The sequence below is a fragment of the Bolinopsis microptera genome, chromosome 12 (genome assembly GCF_026151205.1).
Source record: "Bolinopsis microptera isolate Bmic1 chromosome 12, MBARI_Bmic_1.0, whole genome shotgun sequence".
In the NCBI taxonomy this organism is placed as follows: domain Eukaryota; kingdom Metazoa; phylum Ctenophora; class Tentaculata; order Lobata; family Bolinopsidae; genus Bolinopsis; species Bolinopsis microptera.
This window is the reverse complement of record NC_087083.1, coordinates 13,355,920-13,375,638: the sequence shown is the minus strand read 5'-3', so window position 1 is coordinate 13,375,638 and position 19,719 is coordinate 13,355,920. Positions and strand designations below refer to the sequence as shown.

At 37.3% G+C, this 19,719-nt stretch overlaps 2 protein-coding genes across 2 annotated transcripts in view; one reads left to right on the top strand and one right to left on the bottom strand.

The window, feature by feature from the left end:
• The window catches only part of LOC134823822 (cysteine dioxygenase 1-like), a 34,178-nt gene that overhangs the window by 5,322 nt on the left and 9,137 nt on the right, over positions 1-19,719 (bottom strand). The window lies entirely within an intron of this gene.
• LOC134823821 (serum response factor homolog) lies at positions 2,823-15,937 on the top strand. The gene is made up of 9 exons (XM_063835398.1): positions 2,823-3,701; positions 6,258-6,369; positions 7,114-7,262; positions 12,563-12,647; positions 12,829-12,900; positions 13,176-13,298; positions 13,550-13,627; positions 14,375-14,459; positions 14,820-15,937. The coding sequence occupies exons 1-9, from the start codon at positions 3,225-3,227 to the stop codon at positions 14,893-14,895; spliced, it is 1,257 nt and encodes a 418-aa protein (XP_063691468.1). The 5' UTR covers positions 2,823-3,224; the 3' UTR covers positions 14,896-15,937.

Genomic DNA, 19,719 nt, shown 5'->3' with positions numbered 1-19,719 from the left:
AAACACTGGTGGTCTCCCATTGTCAAGTTAAAACTAACTTTCAAAGGTGCCGTAGAAACTGTTTATAAGATAAAACAGCTTGTTAGAGGTACCTATACCCGGGACCAAACTGGAGAGAGAAACGTCCCTGAACCAGAAATGAAGAAGAAATTGACTAGTAGTTTTATTTTTGTAAATTAAAGAAATGAAAAAAATCCCCAAATACCATGATTTAATTTTGGGGTACGAAATGCAGTGGTTTCCAGCAAAAATCCCATCACAACTCATTTAGGTCACGGAATTATGTCGAATATAAATATGTCTCGTTAGGTAACATGTATCTTGGGAGCATAAAAACATGATCTGATATTCTGATTTGCTTGAAGTTGTAAAGATTTCCTGCATCTGACATTTTAATCTGAGATAAATCTAAAGAGTCCATCTCACTCTCTCACTTTGTACATTTTGTTTAATACTGAGGTGGGTACTCTTCCATACATCTCTCAACTGGAAATCCTCAAGAAAACAACCTCAACACTTGCAGAGCAGTGTCTTTGTTGTAATCTTATTAAAGCTTTTTAGATTATAAGCGGTTAAGCAGATTATGAAGCCGGTATGTCGGGAATGAGCAGATCAGGTATAAATCAAGTGTTAAGCATGAGATGTAGTAAGAGTGGTACTGTAGTTAAGAATCTCCAGAATTATTTTCTCTATGAGAGAGCTAGATCATATTGGAATAAACTCCCTGACTCTGATATGAGACAGTTCTCAGCTTTACAGTTAAATTAGAAGGATTAAAGAAAGATGTGATTTCAAAAAGTTATGTAAACGAATGTTAGTTTTATAATGTTATGTGTTAACTTTACATTAAGTATTATTATATTAATAACTGGCGCTGTGCTGATACTTAACTATGCTTTTCAACTTTAATATACGTACAAGTGGAAGACAATTAACAACATAACATTATAAATAATGCCTCTCTGGGCATCTCAACAAGAAATTCACAGAAAATGAACAATTTACGTTTGAAACCATATAATTACAAACTAAAAAAATTCAACTAAATACCTTTGATAATAACCTTCTTCCTCTTAGCTATCATTGAATTCTCTTTCGTATACAATATAACTTACATAACTATTCCTATTTATTAATTAGACACAGACTCATCTTTACTGGGCCGCGCTCAGCCTGTCATTCCGCCTAATCTCTATTATGAACATAATAGCCTGAGGTCCCCAGGTAAACTCATCTATCCTATCAAAAATGTCATATGACAGTTCCCAGTATAGTAGTAGTAGTAGCGAAGCTTATTAATTGACGATGTCAATTCATGGCAGCTCGGCGCGGCACAGTAGCGCATTTCGCTGATCTAGCCAGATCGCTGTGAGAAGCCTCATTGAGTGCGCGGCGCGGCACAGTAACGCATCGCGCTACAACGAAGCTTATTAGCCTGAGCTTATTAGCCTGGATTTATTTAACCTATACTACTGAAGCCCAAATTAAGCGCATGACGATTTTTATTCATGTATATTTATTGGTTCGATCTTAACCTAGCGACCCCAGGCTGTTATGATCTTACTGGGCAGCGCTCAGCCTGTCATGATAGCCTGAAGTCCCCAGGTAATTATATGTTTATATATTATGTTCATAAACATTATATATAATAAAGATTCCTGATTCGGCGGAATGCCAGGCTTAGCGCCGCCCAGTAAGTTCGATCTCAGAACTCGAACTAAAGCTGTAAACTGTGACGATTACAATTTTTAATTCAGGTGATGCCTTCAAAAGGCCATTGAAGGTGGATTTTTGATTTGGCAAAACTTTTGTAGTTTGAATTACAGTTTACCAATAATCATGAGAAAAACTTTTGATTTGAGGAATAAATGGGAAATTAATTGAAGAATTGTTTTTTTCAATTACAAAATTTAGTTATTACGTTGCAGTAAAATTACAGGGAAAATGTTTAAAAATAAAAACAAAACTTTTTCAACAAATATTTACTTTTTTTATAATATATAATTCACCTAACTTGCGCTTGCTTATTTTTGCTCGATCCATTCATGAAATGTAAAACGCTCCTATGCAAAATTTTAAAATAGCACCGCGGCATCCAGCATAGAGAGTAGTTGTCATATGACCCGCACGAGTGCGCGGCTCTCCCTGTATCGTAAAAACTCTATACAGTGAAACGACATTGGGGGTCACGACGTGATATAAAAAAGTAGCGTGCCATTTGCCAACTGACCATTTTATATATAAAAAATTGTCAGTTGGCACGCTACTTTTTTGTATCACGCTCTATCATCTATGGAGCATTAAAATTATTTCATTATTTAAAATTGCAGTACAAAGTTTAGTTTATAGGTTGGTAACCTACAAAAACGCGCGCCGAGTTGAAATTGTCGACAGTCTTGGAACAAATATTTTATGTATTGCTTAAACGCTTTTTAAACCGTATACCTTAGAATTTTATAAATCGAGTGGACTAGGATGAAACGCAGTTTTATACGCATATATATACAATTTTGTTTAAGTTATTATAAACCAACAAATTAAACATGCAAATTATACAAACAATAAAAATTTAACTTTGACTCAGATGTGAAATTCTGACTAAAGATAAATAAGTTTTAAAGCTTGCGTGTAAATAATTACTTGAATTCTGACTCATCATGTATTTTGTTATATTACTGTACGAGCCTTAGCTTATTGCATATAACGTAGCAGACTTGAAATTTTACGCCGCGCATCATCAACCATTTTTCTCAAAGTGCACTTACGAATTTATCCAACGCGATATTGAATAACGTTATGCGTTACGGCCTAGCCAATTAATTACCTTATGGGGTGTGTATAGACTACCTTTTAGCGTCTTCTAAATTGTGCGTACAAAATGTTGCTGGTACGTATGTATGTGCAACGATTTTGAGTTCTCGTTTTTATACAAAATAATGATTTTTCAATCATTATATTTACTGAAATTTGTTTATTTTATTACCTTTTATTATTTACTGCTAAAAAATAATCTTTATGAAATGCGAATAATAATTTAATAGAATTGCTATGTACCCTACTATAGTGGACGGTAGTATAGCGCCTCCATTAAGCCATATAAGGAGCATATAGTGTTACCATAAAAGGCTATCTAATTTTCTGTTTGCCATACCCGGTCAACACGTGTTTCGTTCTTCCATTTCTGGTATTCGTATCTTTGACAACAGCTTGTGATCTTGCCGCAGATGGCAGAGCCTATGGAATTTGATCGCACTAGTCCGGAAATGGTTCGAGCGGGCGGTAATACGGGCTACCCAAACAAGAAACACTGCACGTCACCTCGGAAAGGCAGCACAAAGACAAACAAGGACAAGAAGATGGACAAGACCATTTACCGCGAACAGTCAGATGGGATGCAGCAGCAGCAACAGCAGCAACAACAACCACCGCCTCCCCAACATCGCCAACATCTGGAACCTATGAATATTCCTCTAGGTCAGGGTGTTCCCCCTGCCTCTGGAATGCCACCACATCACCTGGGACCCGAACATCACGTACAGCAAGCCTCTCGGGCCAGACATCGATCAGTTAACAGCCCGTCCGGGGAATCGGCAGCGGATAAGAAAACGCGGGGCAGAGTCCGGATCAGGATGGAGTTCATCTCGAACAAACTTCGGAGGTACACGACTTTCAGCAAGAGGAAAACTGGGATCATGAAAAAGGTTAGATTTTGCGCTGTTTTGAAGCATGTTTGTTACTTTGATACAGCTTATTTTGAGCTGCTTATTAGATGAATTCTTGGCTATTTTAGTTCCAAAATTATTTTCCCGCCATATTTCTGAACTTGCTCTTCTTGTCCGTTACCGCACTACACATTGCACACGTTTACTTTTTATCTATTGAGTTGTAATTTTCTCTATTAACTCGTTGAGAAAGTTACTCTCTAAACTTGACCTGATAGCTGCTACCCATTGAAAGAATTACGGTGTTTTTTATGCCAGTACGTGATTTCGTGATTATACTATTTCCAGAGAGAGATCATACCATTCTAAGAATTGCTTTTGAACTTGCTAACACCTTTTTCCGAGTATTAGTTTAAAATTCTAGGTGACATTGTTATGTTGTTATGTTGATGTATAGTTCCATAGATTTCGTAAGTGGTAAGGCTGACCGTGAGTTTTTAACATTGGCCTCTTACTAATTTTAGTAATCTAAGTAAAAAGCCAATGAGCCTAACGTCGATTATTTTTATTTAGTGTTCACCAGTTATTTGCCTCCTTCCATATTGTCTACCGTGAAAGCCATGATACCCCCTACTAAACACCGCAATGACATTACTTTGTTCATGTTAACCCTGGGCAGGCTGTCCCCCTCCCATTCACACTGCCGCTACCCCTCAGGGCGACACACTTCTTACTTGCTAAATATCTTACTTTATTAGTTCAGTACCACTTAAGAATGAGCGCCAGATACCCTTGAGCTTGCTTATTGTACACTGTAACGGGCTGTGCCAACAAGTCCTGTTTCTCATGTAAATTTAACAGCTTAGAGTTATCAAACTGGCGATTTTACCGCTAATATTTTGTGGATTACTAATAAGTTTGTCCTGAAAAACAAGATGTTTTGCACCAAGATGTACCCACAAGAGAGATTGTTTTCTGTTTATTTCCGATAATTCGGTAGACAGAATGAAACTTAGCAAACAAAATGACAAGCAATCGATATATTCGGCATTAGCATGATGGATACTAAACATAGATTCAAATCAAAGTAATGAAGTTCACTTTGCTATTCACCCTTCATTTCTGCTGTACAAAGTTTTCAAGGTATTCATTCAAAATATAGAAATCGGATAGGAAACCGACAGAACGAATTATTTAGCATTTAGTTCATAATTTATTTAAATATATACTATTATGAATGTACTATATCTAGAATGGCTTGGAAAGTTAAATGTGCGTCTCTTCACTGCTTCTTACTGTTCGATAGATACATCAAAATTGTGGCAGAATTGTATATTAATAATGATCTGTGGGAATTCGAGTAAAATCACACAATCACCGCTTTTTCTGTTCACTGAGCTGAAAATAACATCCTCGGTAAACCCATACATGCAAACACCTTACATGTATTATATTACTGTTCTTACGATAATCCAAACAGTTGGTTTCCTTGTTGGTGACATTTCACCCGATCAAAACTGATGACTTGTGAGATTTTCAGTTAAAATAAATTTCACAGTATCAGAATTTTCCTACTCAACTGATACATTTGTACGATGATCAAATCTCTATGATATTGTATCATGACTTGTACAGTGTATACATGTACTAATATAAGTGTACGCATGATACATGAAACTTGGCCGCGTGTAATATAACGCAACAACTCTATGTTAATATATATAATATAATATACAGCATTAGTAAGATTTATAGAGTCCAACTCACAGCATTACCTGAACTAGAATTACAATTTACTCGGAACGCACTGTTACAGCCCAGAACTATATACAAGTAATGTTACCATTTACTGCAGAATTCTCCCTACCTTATAAGGTCATGGGCAGGTTGCCAGAGCTACATGGTATACCCTCTTTTTTAGCTGTCAGCTCCACAGTACTTAACCCGATGCGTAATAATGCGTACATATAATGCGGAAATTAATAAACTTTTTACTAAACTAAAATGTAGCTTAGTTATTCCTAATATTCTTCCAGGATTTGTTGTAAGATTCAAGTATGCAATAGTTACAAAATATTTTGAATCGTCTCTTAATTTTGTTATTTTAACAACCTCAACAACGGTCCTCAATCCACTTCTCAAGTCCTTCAATTATATATATATATATATTGTGACGTTAAAAGTAGATCGACAGCGGATAATAGTATGGACGTAAATATAAAATTAGTGCAGTTTTTCATGTCCAATATAACTTGTATAAGATGTACAGAGTAAGTTTCAGTTTTACAGTCAGTCTAAACATTTTACACATTATATGTGTCTGAGTCAGACATCATCTCTTTACTTTGAAAAAGTTAACCTTGGAGTGTTCAATTCTGAAATTTATCATATTATGAGCTTTATTCGTAGTGCTGGAACCAAGTGAGAACTAATATGGCTAATCTTAAAATTTACGGAAAGTCCAGGAACTGCATTCCTAGCCAAAATCCAGTGCTATTTTGTGTTGTACTGAATCAAGCATCATAACAATAAGCATCATAACAATAGTTTATATAAGCATCATAACACTAAATCTAACAGTTTGTGTACCCCCAGGCGTACGAGTTAAGCACCCTAACTGGAACACAAGTAATGTTGCTAGTCGCTTCGGAGACTGGTCACGTGTACACCTTCGCTACTCCTAAACTACAACCCATGATCACTTCAGGTAAGGTCACGTGTTCTGTGTGAGGTCACGTGTTCTGTGTGAGGTCACGTGTTCTGTGTGAGGTCACGTGTTTGATCACGTGTTTATCGGCTTTGTTTGTTTAGAGTGTTCCTTTTTCTGTGGGTTTGTTTACATATCTGTATTTACTTAGTAAGGTGCACTACTGACAGTTGCTGTCACATGATCTGTTTTTCTGCATCTTTTATTGTTCCTAATATAACTGGTATGAATATTTATCGGTAGTTTGCTGTATAAAATTTGACTTTATTTATTAATTATCTAGGTACGCAATTTGTATCGCTAGTCCCAACCCTGGAGGAGAAGATTTGTAAAATAATATTCGGAAAAACACCTCAGGGGAATTTTAGGCCATATGGTGCTTCATAAGTCGTACATCTTAACATGATCATGGCGAGTATTTCTAACTCGAGAAACCAAAATCCAGTTTTATTTTGGGCTGCACTGAACCGAAAAAAACAATTTTTTGTGAATATCTTTAAAGCTAAGCACACTAGCCCTTATGTTGCTTCGCAATATGTATATAAATTTGGCAATTGCGGTTATTTTGAGCTAAAAATCAGAACTACCATACAAAGAAACCTTTGTGGTATAAAATTGTGGACATCGAATTGTTAATACTGAACTACACTCAGCTACAGTTATTTGAACAATTTGGATTATTCTAAACATAAATTAAGTAATTATATATTAATATATATAATAATAATATATAATATTTTTTAGAGACGGGAAAAGCACTGATACAGACCTGTCTGAACTCGCCAGATCCTCCCCCTCCCAACCGTAATCCCGATGAGAGGATGTCTCAGACTGGGTACGAGGAGACGGAACTTGCGTACCCTGTCAACCCTGATGAAGTGGAACCTGAAAAGGTACGAAGTTGTAGCAGGTTAAGGCAGGTTAAGGCAGGTTGTAGCAGGTTATAGGAGGTTACAGCAGGTTAAGGCAGGTTGTAGCAGGTTACGTAGGGTACGAAGTTGTAGGAGGTTGTAGCAGGTTAAGGCAGGTTGTAGCAGGTTACAGCATGGCAGGTTGTAGCAGGTTATAGCAGGTTACAGGGGGTTATAGCAGGTTATATGAGGTTATAGGAGGTTATGGGACGTTACAGGGGGTTATAGGAGGTTACAGGGGGTTATAGGAGGTTATGGGAGGTTAAGGCAGGTTGTAGCAGGTTACAGGGGGTTATAGCAGGTTATATGAGGTTATAGGAGGTTATGGGAGGTTACATGGGGTTATAAATCAAGAGGCTTGCATATATATAGGAGGTTATGGAAGGTTATCAGGTTATGGGAGGGGGCTTGTGCTAGATTTTGAATATCTTAATTCTATTGCCCTCTACACTGCACTGGTGAGTGGTGGGATGTGAAAAATAAACTTCTTCTTGCCTTCCTAGCTTCATCTTCTTCTTCAACTTGATCGAGAGTTTCATGATTTGTTCAAGTTTTTGCTAGAGCTGGTCTAACTAGAAAGTTTGTCAGCATCTTTACAAGATAGTTTTGCAAAAAACACACTCTATTTTAGTAAATTTCGCCCTAAGAACAGAACAAATCGAATAAGTATGTCTTTTAGCATATATCATATATGTTTAACCAATTTCGAATAGAACCACAGTATGGCACAGTTCAACTGATGGTAATAGATTTTGGGTTCTATAACACTTAATGATCTCTGTCCAGCATAGAATGATGTATGGCAACAATGATGAATGTAATCATTAAAAACTCGAAACAAGATAATATGTTAAGATAAAAACTTAGTCTGGTTGCCATAACAACACAAATCTTAACTGTTAAATTAAGCTATAAACTTAGTCTGGTTGCGATCTCAACTGTTGAGTTAAGCTAAAAACTTACTCCTCTCGCCATCATGTCAATACGGCTGTCCATGTCAACCTTTCCTCAGATTTGGGCAGCAATCGAGCCTAAAAGCAGTCTCTCTTTTAGATTTGGAGCTACCTTTCCTTCACAACGACACGCCCACTTTCCAACATCTGATTACACTCCCTGGATTATACCTGTTTATCCCTTCAGTTTTGGTTGTTAGCTCGAGCCCTGGTTGGTGAAGTTCAGTCACGTGACTAATTCGTTGCTCTCTCACTGGTGGTGAGCTGGTCACGTGACTTTCATCATTATACTCTCAATATGTTCTCTGCTAAGTGTTTAAATGCCATTAAACCATCTAGGTCTCCGCCCCAGGAACATCCCAAACTCCAAAAATGGCACCCTTCTTATACCCTATATATTAATTTGGTTAAATTACATCCTGCAAATCGATCAGAATTCTTCAACCAAGTCTCGGTATAAAATGTCTTAGTTTCTGTTTGGGTGGTTTCTTTTTGTGCCCGTTTGGTGGCGTGCCCTACAGGGTGGCACAAGGATACAGGGGGGGGGGGGGGGGGGCAAAGTCAGTACACATACGTTTGGCCTTTGGGGATTATACCTCAGTCCCTTAAAAACTGTTTGAATTAATTCTTTCAATTCTGGTATGACTTGCTATTATGACCAATACGAGAAATTTATCAAATCAAACAACAGTGATGTTAATTTTGTCCCAATGAACGTTCATTTTCGAGTCTTTAGATATTTTGAATGATTGGATCGAGCCAAATTTTAATGCATTGTGTTTGGCCTTTCAAAATACAGTATACCATCTGCAAAGTTATAGGTCTCAAACATGAAACATGGCTATGTTATAAGACCCAATGTTTGTGTACTGACTTTGCCCCCCCTGGCCCCCTCCCCCCACTGTGTATTGTATGTCATTGAACTTTACCAAAAGAATAAGAGAACGGATTCTCCCCCAGCAGGACGAAGTGTTTTGAGCAGTACAAAATGCCCTCCTCTAATAGTACAATAGACCCACTATTAGTATCACGACCACCGGACCACGAGATCCTGATTTGATTTACAGATCCTTACCGCTTGAATTCACTAATTCCCACCATTGCTAACTACACAGCGTATCACACGTGATATTCATGGTATTTTGTTCTCGTAGTTGAAATCACAGTACATTTCGATTGTCAGTCATTTAACAAGGTCACCTCCATAACTAAAACTGGAACACACCACCTAAAGTTCTATCTGGTCATATGCGTTTAGTTTAGTGGGCAGACAGTATCAAATTTTCTACCCGTGTCTGGTTATACGGTTAAATGTTACAAATCACACGTGACACGGCTTACTTGACTAATTGAGGAAGCGAGCTGAGCTTGACGGTTCCATTTGGTTTGTCACGTGACAGGACGCGACAAGTTACTTATAAATAGAAATACCTGAAAACTGATCTCGACGAATCCTCGATCCTAATCGAATGTTCGACACTGGACAGGCACAGCTTGTGAAAACCTTAGAAAACTTTCTTTGTCAATCCTAAATGTACAGAGTTTTATTTTGTGCAACGTGGCTCGTTATTGAAGGTAAAGGAAGAGCACGTTCAACATCTACTGTGTTTAGGAATAGGGGATTCTAAGGGAAAGAGGCCTCTTTTACTTTGCTGAAATAGAAGTCTTACCTCCCCCGAGGTTTAGAGAAATGTCAAAATTTAAATTTACAGAAATTCCGGACAAGCTGATCCTGACCCAAAATACAAGCGAACCATCGAAATTTTGATTACTTCTGTCTCGCCATAAAATTGCCATATATAGGGCATGTAATTCGGAGTTCGAACCAATCGTTTCCCGGCTAATTTGTTTTGAGTTGTAAATTATTCAGAGTTTCGCTGTTATTATAACGAGGCTTACTGTTAAACGATAGCCTCGTCAACATTTGAAGATTCCTGTAATTCACAATAATAATTGTTAGCTCAATACATTGGTAATATACTGTTGCTGCTAATAGTAACACAGGTTAAAGTGTCAATACTGTGTCGCACGTCAACACACAGATAAAACTTGTAACTCTTTTGACACCACCTGATCAGCGCTAAATTGCACTTGATGCGCTAAATTGCACTGATGAGAATTAAATATTGTGTTCATTAGTCCCACTTATTCAACAGCACATGTCATTGACAGGGAACTTTAAACTGAAATCACTGAAAATACAATATTATTTCAGGGGTTGCACCCCCTAAATTCAGGGGCATACACTGAACCAAAACAGAACAAACGAAGTGACTCCTTCATAAATATAACTCCCTCTTAATCACTTCCCAAACCCTGTCTAATGTGATTATTCATTTTTTGGTATCGCAACAACCAGAATTACCAAATAAGTTTACTTTTAGTCCGAGTTTGCAAGGTGGCCTCCTTTTGGGCTGATTGCAAGCTGGTAAGGTACCGTATTTCGAACCTCCCTTTCTCATATAAGACAGAGCTACCGCTATTTGCTTGTACAGGTCACGAGGGCCCATCACGTGGTGTGTTTTGAGTTTTGTGATTGGGCGTCTCGGTTCGGTTATATGTGATTATACCAAATAAGGTAATGTTGTAAAGACAATGTTGGAGGTGGTGGTAGGCTCTCGCTAAATGTCTGTCTGTCACGTGACTCAGATCAGCCAATTAGAGCTCGACCCTCCTACCAGATTTTAGAATCCGCTAAAAGCTCTATAAAAGCATTTGCGCTCTATTTTTATGGATTGATTCGACCAGCCAATCCAGTCTTTCTCTCGACGTCACGTGACTTTTTCCAGCAAATCAGATTCGCTGACTTTGCCTTTAATAAAGAATACTGCATCGCATCGAATTTAGGAAAGTGGCACTGCTTAAAAGGTTTTATGAACACTTGCTTATAGGATAAATGAGAATCTTGCTCCCTAGTAGGGCGGTTAGGAGAGATACCTCCCTTAAATGGAGCCTGATGTTGGGAACCTTTAATTTGGGGTGGGAGGTGAGGAGGAGTTGGTGTGATAAGTGTAAATATGACCAAAGTTTTATCAATATTATTATATCATGTGGTATGCTGCACTTCAGCCTTACTGTTTGATGATATTTACTAAGTAAAAACTCTGCTCAGTTGAACTGTGACACGTTGCTTAGGGAGCTGGGAGGCTTATCAGAAAACGTTTCGTCTTAAATTGTCCTGTCCCACCTAGGCGACTTAGGTGGGTGGACTATTTGGAGTTCCTCGTCGGCCAAGTCATTGTTGGTTATTCTGTTAGTGCTCCACACCGGAGGCAACTTAGTCCAAATTTAACAAACTATCCCTGTCAAAAACCCTATTTTATAAAAGATTCATACTTTATTCTACTATAAAACACCCAAATATTGGCGAATCTTTCAAAGAAAACCACAAATATTTCCCTGAGGGCCAGGGTTATGGTTCTTTATTATCAGGGTATCCTCCTCAGTTTACTTCTCCTTACCACGCCTTTTTCACTTTCTGACCGGTCGGGAAATATTCCTATTTTGAGCGGTCGCTGAGGTGTTTTGTCCTATTCTTGCGAGAGCAGATATGGATGTATTTATTTTAATCTATTGTTCTCTTTACCCTCCCGTGGATCAAGAGTAAACACCCAGCTATCGGAACATGGTCACGTGCCTAAAATCCCGGCCTTCTCATTGGTGCGTTCTGTCACGTGCGGGAATTTGCTGCGATGCTATTGGTCCGTCTCCTTGGTGATCAGGTTGGCTAATTAAGCGTTGGTCGCGGTCGATTGTTAGTCAATTTGGTGCCCTTTTGTGGACTGATCAGACCAACTTTTGTCCGGTTAATTGAGAGCTCCCTGCCCATGTCACGTGATGTACCTGTCACGTGATGTATCGACTTTCTGTGTCACGTGTCTTGAGGTGGAGATGTGATCATAATTCCTTGCTAGTCTTTAATCCGGAAACATGCCTTGTCGTAGCCCCGTAGCCGGGTGACTGGAGTTGATAAATGACCACAATATCGGGAATCAAGAAGGGGAATTAGGGTTAAACAAACTATTATCGACATTATTAATACATACTTCTAGTATAACATTTGAGATCGACCGTGTTTTAAAGTTGAAATAAAGTTAACAGAAATCACAAAGAGACCTCAAGTTTGAGTTCTAGACCCATTAAACCGTGTTTCTTGTTGAAAGAATTCTCTTGCGCCGGTTTTTCTTGAATTCCGGTTAATCAAGGTTCTCAGCTGCAAATAAAGCACTGATGATTGTGCGCCGAACCGTTGGAGAAGGGAGGAGGGGCTATTAAGAAACTCGTTTTTGGGAAGTAAGATACTGACTGCTAATTTTCATTGACCTTCAGGTTCCTGGTGGAGATGAGAGACACATGTACAACAACTCAAACGATCCCAACCTTAACTCTGGTTCTCCCCCTCACTCATTTACTGGTATAAATAAATTGTAACTTTTATTACATATCTTATACATATTTTATACATATTTTGTACATATTATTTTAGTTCAATGAGTTATTATTGGTTATATATCTAACTTCTCTGTTATTAGATTTCTGTGGGGTTCGTGTACTCTAAATTTATGATCAAACCAATTTATGTGATATTGTTACAGGATTACCTATGCCCCACGGTTCATTCCCAATGAACATGAGCTTCATCCCTGCGACCACGAAAGGGGATTCAAGTGAGTGTGAAAAATAGAATTGAAGGATACAAACTTGGTCGGTATATAGCCGTTTAAAAGAAATAGTTACAGTTATAGCTAGACCTAAAGCATTAGGCAGTATCCACCATTACTCATATTTTAACAACATAAGATAACAACATAATATAACAACATAAGATAACAACATAAGATAACAACATAAGATGACAACATAAAATAACAGCATAAGATAACGTTCCATATTTCAGATAACAACATAAGATAACAGCATACGATAACGTTCCATATTTCAGATAACAACATATCAGCACAAGGTTACACGGTTCAACCTCCCCTCTCCCAACAACAGCTCGGTAACTTCGGAGCCATCTTCCCACCTCACACTTCCTACTCGACCTCACCTCAAAACATGCCTGGTAAGTCTTACTAGTTATTTAATTAGTTATTTATTTAGTTAGTTAATAGTAAGTTATTTAATTGTCAGAACAAGTTACTAACAATAATAATATTAGTTAGAATAAGTAGAAATAATTAGAATAAGTTACTAACAATAATAATATTAGTTAGAATAAGTAGAAATAATTAGAATAAGTTACTAACAATAATAATATTAGTTAGAATAAGTATAAATAATTAGAACAAGTTACTAACCCTACTTTTACCTCAGGTACCATGAGTCACGCAATGTCAAATCACATGGTCCGCATGCCGGGCAGTCTCAGTCCTTCTCATAGCATAGATATAGGTAATTCTTAATCTTACATATTAAGATGTTTAAATGTTATACTTAAATGTTGTTTTGTGTAAGTTTTGTGTAAGTTTACATAATTAAACATGAGCTAAAACTTACCAGTTTGTGTAACTTTACATAGTTACATCAGCCCTAAACCTGACCACCCATTAAACACGAGATATACACCTTGTCAATAACTATTGTCTAAACACTCCTTAATATCTCTCTGCACCAACATTGTAACTGTATATCTCATTCCCAAATGTAAGGGGGGTCCAACCCCATTTTTGGACATGGGCAAAAATGGACAAAAATGGGGTTGGACCCCCCACGATGTACACCAACATTGTAACTGTATATCTCATTCCCAAATGTAAGGGGGGTCCAACCCCATTTTTGGACATGGGCGAAAATGGACAAAAATGGGGTTGGACCCCCCCCCCCCACGATGTGACTTGTGTTTATAACTGTAAAATGCTGTCAGTGTTAATTTTTGTTCTGACATCCTCATCGACGTGTTCTATGATTTAGTTAATTAATGTTTTATACTTCTCCAGTAATTTATTGCCTGTCTTCAAGGCAATGGTGTTATGTTTTAGATAACTTTAACACAACATTTTCATTATATATCGGAAATAAGCTAGTGGTAGTTTTTGATCATGAACGTTGAGCTATACTGAAAAATAACACTATCATTCTATTATAGCCTTATATTAACCATAATTTGTAACATAAATTTAGAAAACTATAACCTGGCAGGTAATATGGTGACATTACAAAGAAACCCAGTCAGCACACAGCCGAGCGTTTCAGAAAGTCCAGCTTTTTACTCTAACTCTCCCAGGTTAATATAACCCTCATAAAAAACCTTTCCTTGTGTTTGTATTGGTTACTCAGTTGCTCATAGTCATGCTCAATCCAACAGCACTTCATGCCAACATCTGACATAAATTGTGCGGGAAGAAACCTTAGGAATTTGGTTTTGTGAGGATTTATACCAATAATTAAACTATGCTATTTTTAGGCATTTATTTTCGAGCTCATAAGTATTTAATTTTTACAAAGAATTTTTGCAATCATGTAGCAAGCTTATTATTAGTAATTTAATAAATTAGTAATTTAATAAATTAGTAATTTAATAAATTAGTAATTTAATAAATTAGTAATTTAATAAATTAGTAATTTAACTGTAAAACTTTTGCAGGTCACGTGATGAAAATGACAGCAAACACGACATAAAACAGCACGAAAGTGATGGTGAAACGCGCGACAGTTGCTAGGCAACGGCTCCTTTTTTGATTTCCTTAAAAAAGGAGAGATTTATTTTATCATGGTATAACACAGAAAGGGGTACCTTCAAGAAGCACACGATAGAATTCTGATCACATGATCATCTCAGAAATGTTAGTCAAGGACTGCGAATGATTTGTTGTGTAATATTAAGATGGAGGTCACGTGACTGTTTGATTATATTTGAAGAGTGTTATTATTATCTGCTCACTGGATTTCAGTTGACTTGAAAACTTTGCGGTCCATGGCTCCGTTTGGTGCCGTGCAGTGTGTATTTTTGTTCTTTTTTCCCGCGTTTTTTCTGAAAAGTGAACACTTGCTTTTTGATTTTTATATTTGTGATAATCTGTTTATAAATCTCAAAATGCTTATGATTATCTTTTAACGACATTTTCCCGCTGAAATTTAGCTAAAACGGAAATTGTTTCATTTTGCAAATGGTTGGAAGAAGTGGGCATGTGTTTTGCTAGAATGATATTGTTGAACAGATTTTGAGAAGTGAGCGCTATCGATCTCATTCACATATAACGTAATCACTGAGGGGGAGGGAGGGGGTTTACAGATGATTACTCTATAAGCGCAATTTTAACTGATTACGGAGGGAGAAGGGGAGGAGGGGTGTTAAAAGTTGGCCATAAAGTGATAATGAAATATGTGAACGACCCCTTATAGCCCACAGTACTATTCTTAATTAATCTTTTTTGGTTTTAATTTTCGATCTGTAAATCAACAGTCATTTCGTTTGTATTCGTACATTTAGTTCAATATCTAATAGGAGATTTATGAATTGCTTCACAGACAGAATTTCAAGTACTTAAAGGTTTTTCACCTGAATATTTTGGCATTTTAATAAAATGTGCCTGCTGTTTTCTAATTAATTATTGGGATGAAGATGGGTGAAAGTGAATTCCGACCTCTTTTACCTAAGTCATTTTAAAAGGGTAATTTATTGTAATTTATTGTATGTGTTTCACATATGAGTCGATCAGCGGTTTCGTTTTGATCAAAGCTACATTTTTATTATTGTCCCTGAAGAATGAGTTTAATTGTTTCTCAACCTGGCCTGAAATTAACAAACTTGACTAATTTGGTATCTCTACTCCCATTCTGAATTCTGGTATCGGTTCAATCGATAATCTTTGACACCCTGCGAATGTCGTCATTTCATTGGCAGAAATCATAAATCCGAGTTAATGATTGCTCTTGATTGGTGGACTGAGAGCACATATCTTAAGTGCAGCAGAGCATGTGATAGTTGCGTAATGATAAGTGGTGCAATTATACACCGATATGAGGCAATTATAACAGATTCTTGGATTTAGCCCTCGGTCAAACCGCCAGGAGATCTTAACGTGTTCCACGTTAGATTCTCCCTGAGTAGAAAACTCTTCGTATTTTGAGAGGTCCCAGAGTTAAGCGGCGACATTTTATTAAATTGAAGAACTGAAGTCATATCGTTAAGAAGATAAGTGAACAATTGGAAGTAATGCCTTAATTTGGCTCTGTCTTGAAAAGGTATTATTACTGTTAGGAAAGGAATAAACCATACCAAATTTCCGTATCGGCTTTGTCCTAATATGGCCAAAAAACTAGCAGTTTTAGCATAAAATTTATATGCAAAGTGATTTACTTTTCGCGCGAAAGAGACGCGCGTTAAACGCGCGCACGTACATTTATTTGTCAGTATAAACATAATAGACCCTTTGGCTTCATTGTAAGTTGCTGACTAATTTTCACTCATGCAATTATCTAATATTTAAATTTTTTCGAACAAAGTTTTACTAACTTTTACTGCATTCCATGGTCGGCCAAACTTTCTCAATCTTCGTTCGATAATATCAGCGCGCGTCGCAAATAGTATTGTTTAAATTTTCCCGCTTTGAATCGAGCGCTTTGTCAACGCGCATATAACCTGACCTCCTAAATTACGTATAACATTGTATGTCCAAATTTTTGTTTCGATCAAACGTTTCCGACTGTTTTAAAAACCTCAACGACGGTGTTTTTCAAATTGGTGTCTCTCAAACTTTGGATGGCAAAAACTTAGTGAAGGTTAGATTTTGGGGAAGGAAACAGTTTAAACTGGTACTTCAAAAACACTACGTTGTATGTGTTTCTGAAACTATCGTCCGTTATTTGCTGCTGGAAACGTGTTCAAGTAATTTAACAAGTTGCTTCGTATCATGCCTCGATCTTTCACGCATTCCAATCTCTTTCAGATCCAAGATGGTGAGCTATCAATACGTCTTGTTCTGTCTTATCTTCAGTCTTGTTTGTTCATTGGAACTTCCTGCCTGCTTCAAAAATGTAAGTACACATGAATTACTTTACGTAAATAATTAGTTTTAACGATTTAAAGTGAGTAAAAACAACTCATTTCATTTTAAAAGTACGATGAAATTGTGATGTATCTGAAAAGCATTTTATTGTCTACCTCATTGTATCCACTACATTATCATGCATATGTGAACAGTTCTCCTCAGTAGGCATCATGTACAATGTACATTAGGCATGTAGTTCTGTGTGGCCAATCTGGCCATTGAAATAGCACAATTTTCCATTACAGGAATAATTACATCTTAAATTCACGATGCTTCGACAATCAACACATGTTTTCATTGTATCAATAAAGCAGCACTAGCTCCTTTTCAAAGCGCACCTCAATTGTCCTGACTCTCTTGATATGATTCTTCTTCGGCGGCTTTCTTTGGCATTTTTTCACATCAAAACTGTGATGAGAGTTTACATATTTCGCTATCACTTTTTTGCCAATATTTAACTCTCTTCACCCACCTATACACTTTTCGATTTAGTTCAACAACAACAACAACGACAACAATGCGCTTGAGACATTTCAATATGTATCAAAAATACAGGCGGCTCATTGTATGGAGCTGCTATATAAACATTAAACATCCTTACATACCTCGCATACCTCGTATACCTTGTTTAACTACCTCTCTACCTGTCACTGTTCTCTCTTCAGTTATTTGCGTGTCTTGTTAGGGTTCAGGCATTGATTTGACCTCGTTTTCGTGCTGTTATATCCAATCTCTTATAAATCTATTTGGTTATGTTCTTATTGCTTCCCGATTACAAAGTTGAGATCAAGGTACATTCCTTAATTTTAGCATCTGATTAGTGATTAATAAATCTTAGCCGACTTTCGCCATCATTTTAGCTCATGAATGTGGATTCTGGTTAGGAGGCGAGGCATATTTTTTACAGTGATGGGGGGGGGGGGGGCTGACCATATTAAAGTATATTAAAATATATTAAAGTATATTAAAGTATATCCCGGCCCTAAATTGGGGAAAAACCTACATTTTAATATACTTTAATATTGCCAGCCCCCCCCCAGTGATTCTAAGGTTTGATTGGTCAATAGTGAATGCTGATTGCTGATTGGTTGATTTGTGTCACGTGTTGAAAAATATATTATATTACTACGTATAATTATTGTGTGGCAGCATCCAAAAGTGATACGCTTACAGCTGTAGCTGTCTCTTAAACAACTGATAATTCTCCAACATGCAATGTATTTGGAGCATTTTTTGTTACTTACTAAATTGTTCTTCTGTCATTATCTCAAAAAAGCTACCTTATTATTAACTGTACCAGTGTAGCCTTTAACATTTTTCTACTCCGATAATCGTCCCCATTGTTCGCACAGGAAATCCTAGCCCTCGTGGCTTGTATTGTTATAGTCAACATTATATTCTGGAAACTGTGTGATCTTTAATGTATCATGCGCACTTAGCCAATTACAACTATACACGTTGGATATTGAGAATTGAGAGAGTACACGTCTGCTAGTACAAGAGGTACAACTAAGTATGTACAGTTACTCACCGTACAGTTTGTTAAAGTTACAATTCTGCATACTATTACTATTATTCTGTTACTTTAGGAGATTGTTTCTGTTGATTTTTTTTGATCTTATCAAAGAAAAGAGGACGCCCAAGTATTACTTTGATTTCTTCAAATATCTGTTGTTACAGGAGAACCTCTATATACCAAGCCTCTCTAGTCTCTCTAGTCTCTCTAGTCTCTCTAGCCTCTCTAGTCTCTACAGTCTACACCAGGCAGTCTAGTCTCTCTAGTCTCTCTAGTCTCTCCAGTCTCTCTAGCCTCTCTAGTCTCTCTAGCCTCTCTAGTCTCTCTAGTCTCTCTAGTCTCTCTAGCTTCTCTAGTCTTTACAGTCTACACCAGGCAGTCTAGTCTCTCTAGCCTCTCTAGCCTCTCTAGTCTCTCTAGTCTCTCTAGTATCTACAGTCTACACCAGGCAGTCTAGTCTCTCTAGTCTCTCTAGTCTCTCTAGTCTCTCTAGTCTCTACAGTCTACACCAGGCAGTCTAGTCTCTCTAGTCTCTCTAGTCTCTCTAGTCTACACCAGGCAGTCTAGTCTCTCTAGTCTCTCTAGTCTCTCTAGTCTCTCTAGTCTCTACAGTCTACACCAGACAGTCTAGTGGGCACCTCCATATACTGGTTCTTTCTCCCGAATCTTTCAGCCAATAAGCCCTTGTATGGCCAAGAAATATGATTTATCAGAATATCTAAATTGCATTTGATGGGTAATGTTAGTACATATCGAGCTGTAATCCTTCGCCTCACGGCGCAATAAAGGCATATAATGAGACACTTGACAGGTTATTTAAGAGGCTAGAGATGGTTCCAATATTAGGTGCACTCAGAATGTCTATTTCTATGTTGAAAGTCAGTTTTCTGTATTGCGTTCTACTTCTATCACAGTGCACTGCGCAGTGAACATTGATGTATTCCGTGTATTGTGTTTAGTACTGTACTTCACAGTTA

Excerpts from the sequence above, each read along its gene's own strand:
- LOC134823821 (XM_063835398.1), top strand. The coding sequence starts at position 3,225 with ATGGCAGAGCCTATGGAATTTGATCGCACTAGTCCGGAAATGGTTCGA. Across the intron at positions 6,370-7,113 it reads ACAACCCATGATCACTTCAG|AGACGGGAAAAGCACTGATA; the intron begins GTAAGGTCACGT and ends AATATTTTTTAG. Across the intron at positions 13,299-13,549 it reads CTCACCTCAAAACATGCCTG|GTACCATGAGTCACGCAATG; the intron begins GTAAGTCTTACT and ends CTTTTACCTCAG.